The 4,176-nt window shown below is 44.0% G+C and overlaps 1 protein-coding gene across 2 annotated transcripts in view; it reads right to left on the minus strand.

Moving 5' to 3' along the window:
• LRIG1 (leucine-rich repeats and immunoglobulin-like domains 1) overlaps positions 1-4,176 on the minus strand; it is a 61,228-nt gene that overhangs the window by 21,231 nt on the left and 35,821 nt on the right. For both annotated transcript variants that reach the window (XM_009329807.1, XM_009329806.1), the window contains exon 8: positions 1,499-1,579. In XM_009329807.1, coding sequence (XP_009328082.1) covers positions 1,499-1,579 — 81 coding nt within the window. The remainder of the gene's footprint in view (positions 1-1,498; positions 1,580-4,176) is intronic.

A 4,176-nucleotide genomic window follows, 5' to 3' on the forward strand; every position in this document is an offset into this window, starting at 1 on the left:
GCTTTTTCACCTCGCTTCTGTTATCTGCACCCAGCATTTCTAACATATCCCCATCGCTTGAGGCCACCACTTTTGCTCCCATGCCAGTGGCCATGCTGGAGGGATGCCCTGCAGTGGATGTCCCACCAGGACAGCTTGCTCTCTCCGCTCCTTTCCTCCACCTTCTCTCCCTTGTCAAAGCAGCACTACAGACTCACAATCCTACAGCCTGCAAATCCCTCTGGACAAAGACTCTGCTCACACTACCCTTCTAGCTGTTCGCATGGTTTCACTGGTTTCTTCAGACAAACCAAAAACTTTAGCAACAGCAGCCAAGGACTCCCCCACCCACCACCTCTGCCTTTTCTCTAGCAACTTGTGGGAAGATTTCCCAACTCCACGTGCACAGCAATTCCTACTGGCCTCTCTCTCCCCACACTTCTTCTACCTCCCTGCCTGACTCCCCTGGTCCTTAAGTCCTTCTCTCTCACTTTGCTTGCAGCTACAACTTGGTTCCCCTCTTCTTGGATCCAGTGACTCCCCTCAACAATGATCAAATGCCCTCTATGTCTGTGACTTCAAAATTTTTCTTCTCCATCTAAGCATTACGTCCCCACGAATCCTGCCACGGCTCTTCCCGCTCCCCCAGGAGTCTCTAATGAGATTGTGACAATATACCGCCTGCCAGGATTCATTCTAGCCATCTGCTATCCATCGAGGTACTTTTACTGCACCTCTGGCTGTGCCATCTCAGCATCAGAGACAGCGTGATGAGGGGGTGCTGAGAACTTAAACAAAGGCAAGAGGTAATGATTAGAAAGACTCTTGATTTGTCACAAGCCATCAGAGACTTCTCTGACAGGGCTGATTTATACAGCCGATTTCAAATGGAATACGAACAAGCACAGAGCAATGTAAAAATACTTGTGAAGGCCAAGCATGCTATAAACATTTGCAAGGCGCATGCTTGCCTTAGGTTTCTTTTTATCTCTTTAAGAGCCTATGCCCCATGGTGCCTTTTATTGTCGCTGCACATGGAAGCAAGCCCAAAAGATCACTCTCAGACAGAGTATCCCACAGAAACGAATCCTGTTTCAATCCCCTGTTGTAACAGGAAATGGGGTGATTTTTCTCTTCTGTTTATTGTTATTTGCTGCATCAATCAGTGCTTCGCTGAAGATTGCAAGGGGTCTTTTTTGTTGCTGTTTGCTTTTGGAAGGAAAGAACAGTTGTGCTGAATCTTACAGATGAAAACAGGTTTCTCTCTCCTGTGTGGCTGAACTACAGCATGTGGCACTGTCTGTTCGTCACTTTCAAAGGACTATAATCACCTCATATCTGCTTCGAAACAAGTGCTTGATAACTACATTTGCACTCTTGCAGTAAGCCTGCAAAACTACTACACCTCAGATTTTCTGTTGATTTTTATCTTGTTCCAAAGGGAGGAAGGCTACATCGGAGAGACCCACCCCCACACAACACAACTGCTTTGCAGAACTTCAAACCCAGGGATACTCACAGCTTGCTTAGGTTTTCTAGGCCTGTAAAGGCTCCATTGGTATCTTCTATTGTGCCTGAGATGTCATTGTGGTCCAGTTCCCTAGGGAGAGGACACAAGAGAGCTCATAATCAGCGTCTTAGTCCTAGGTTCATCGTTAAAAACAAACGGAAGAATGTTTGAGAATGCCGCATGAAGAGCTCCCCATTTTCTCCTGACACTTATCAGAAAAAGACGAGTCCTGCAGCAAAACAGCACTAATCACTTTTCCTGCACTGACCCATGCTGCAATGGTACATTCCAAAAAGAGCCTTGGCTTTTTCCTAGCTGAAACCCTCTGTTTCTGAGACAGCAGCAGTAGCAGATAGCTACTTTTTAACAGGTTGGTTTCGATCCTTTTCTAATTCTGTGCATCCAAACAAAACAAGGCAAAAGAAAATAAAGTCCCAAAACTAAACCGCAAGAAACAGCTGTCCTTAAGTGCTACCGTCATGAATTAAGATAACTTTGGTTATTCTAATGTATACATGTATTTGTTTATAGCTATCCCTTCGGAAGATGATTTTGTGTGTTTTCTATGAAGCTGCATTTTTTTCTGGCAATGAACTTGAAAGCTCAAAGGAAAGCACTAGCATCACTACACAAGCCTAACTCTCTGTATAACCACTTTTTTAAAAAAAAAAGAGTCAGAATTCCTTTTTCAGAGTTAGCTTCTTTTGGCTTTCGAATTGACCATCAATTACAAGAGTCAAAGAGGTCTGAAGAAAAACAAGCACACAGAACAAACACAGAGATCCACAAAAGCTGTTTAAACAGTCTGTTTAAAAATCCTTCCCTCCTAGCTTTAATTCCAGCTAGCAATGAATACCCAGCAACACAGACAGATTTATCATTTCTAATGTTAAGTAAAAAGAAAGAAAAAAATAAATAGGCTTTGTTGGTTTTGTTACATCACTCTGATTTAAAACCTAGCAAAAACCAACAACAAAGCAAACTAAACCATCCAGATAACCCCCCGAACCCTCAGGTACTCCTTTCGCACCTTTTGAAGATTATTGTCAGAACATTTCCAGTTGAAATATATAAAGACCAAAAAAGAAAAATATTTCCAAAGCAAAGCCCCCTGCATTTTGCAACATTCCAGACACGGGCATCATAGTGTAGCTTCTGGGCTGTGCAGCACAAATACACAATAACCCAAAAGAGGAGAACAAATTTAAAAAAATCCCACAGTTTCAATACTGGCATGGTTCTCCTCAGCCGAGATAGGGCTGAGACTTTTGCTCTCAGAACCTAAGCTGGCTGCAGCCTTTGCTTGTTTCTCGGCTTTAGTGTGTGAACTAAAGACGTGAAGGGAGATGGCCAAAAGCCACAATTCCTGTTTCTCAGCTGGCTTCAGCGTGAGACCTGAATCTCATGTCCCTGGGGAACCCTGCCCTTAGCCAGCATCATTGTGGATGTCAGGGTGATCTGTGGGTAGGACTATGCCAAAGGGATGGATAAAAACTCAACATCCCCGCAGGGTGTGGGCGCACATAATGCTGTGGTGGCATAAGAGACAAGCCCAGGAGAGACGCTTTGATGTGTTGAGATTTTCAGCACTATCTATATGAGTGGGGCAGGAGCAAATATATCCTCCTGGAGCTAAGTTTCTACATTTCCCTTATGGTTGCCAAGCTAATGCCCGTTGTTCTGTTTGTTTTTTAAGGGCAAATCCCTTCTCAGACATTTCTCCTCTTCAGTTCCACCATGGGCTACCAGCCTTTGGACCAGCAAACCCTTTCCCATGGCAGAGACAGACACGTGGGAACAGCCTGTAGGAGCTCTCTGACACACACTTTTATTAATTGACTGCTACACATTGTGTTTTCTTGAAAAAGGAGAAGAAAGTGGTATTGCTTGTTCATCCAGAGGCAACTCAAAGGTTTAGTGTTATAAAGGAGGAATAAAACCCTTTATAACAAATGAGTGAAAATAGAGAGAGAGAGGAAAAAAAGAGTGGGGTATTTTGGCCTAGCTCTCTTTGTATTCAAACTCCTCTCCCAGCCCCTGTTGCCAATTTCCTATTCTTTCTGGCTGGCTGAGCTTGAATGCTTGCAGCCTTGTTAATCATTGTGCTCCGAGGTCTCTGGGCCTGACCTCTATTTGAATAGCTCCACATTTCAGCGGTTTCACACCCACCAAAGGCTCCCCAACAACAGGCCATAATTAAAGCATGCTCGGGTCTTTTTCACCAGGTGCAGGACCCAATAGGCCTTTCTCTTTATTAAATTAGAGCTCGCTCACACACTCCCTCTCCTCCTCCCCCCTTGGCCCTAGACATAAAAGAGGCTCCACATTCACTGTGGAGCAAAGAGAACTACCAGCTCCCCTTCCCCTCCATTTTTCTTTGGAAACCTTTAGCTCCGGTCTTGACAGCTGCCTCAGAGAGGTCTCTTTCTGAATGCCCAGTGGCTGAAAGACTTTGGCTTAAGTTTTAAAAAACGAGAAAAAGCAAACAAAACCCAAACTCACTTTCCAGTCACTTCCTTCACTGTGAACTTCAATAAAGGAAAGAGTAAGATGCAAAAAGTACTGTAAAGAGGGCAGATCTTTCTGTTCCCATTTCCTTTTAATTACTCAGGCCACAATGGGCTTCTGAAGAGGAATAAAAGTATCAAAGTGTGTTTTTTTTCTTTTGAAGGAAGAAATAAATCAGC

Source organism: Pygoscelis adeliae, unplaced genomic scaffold (assembly GCF_000699105.1).
Source record: "Pygoscelis adeliae isolate BGI_AS28 unplaced genomic scaffold, ASM69910v1 Scaffold67, whole genome shotgun sequence".
Taxonomy (NCBI): Eukaryota; Metazoa; Chordata; class Aves; order Sphenisciformes; family Spheniscidae; genus Pygoscelis; species Pygoscelis adeliae.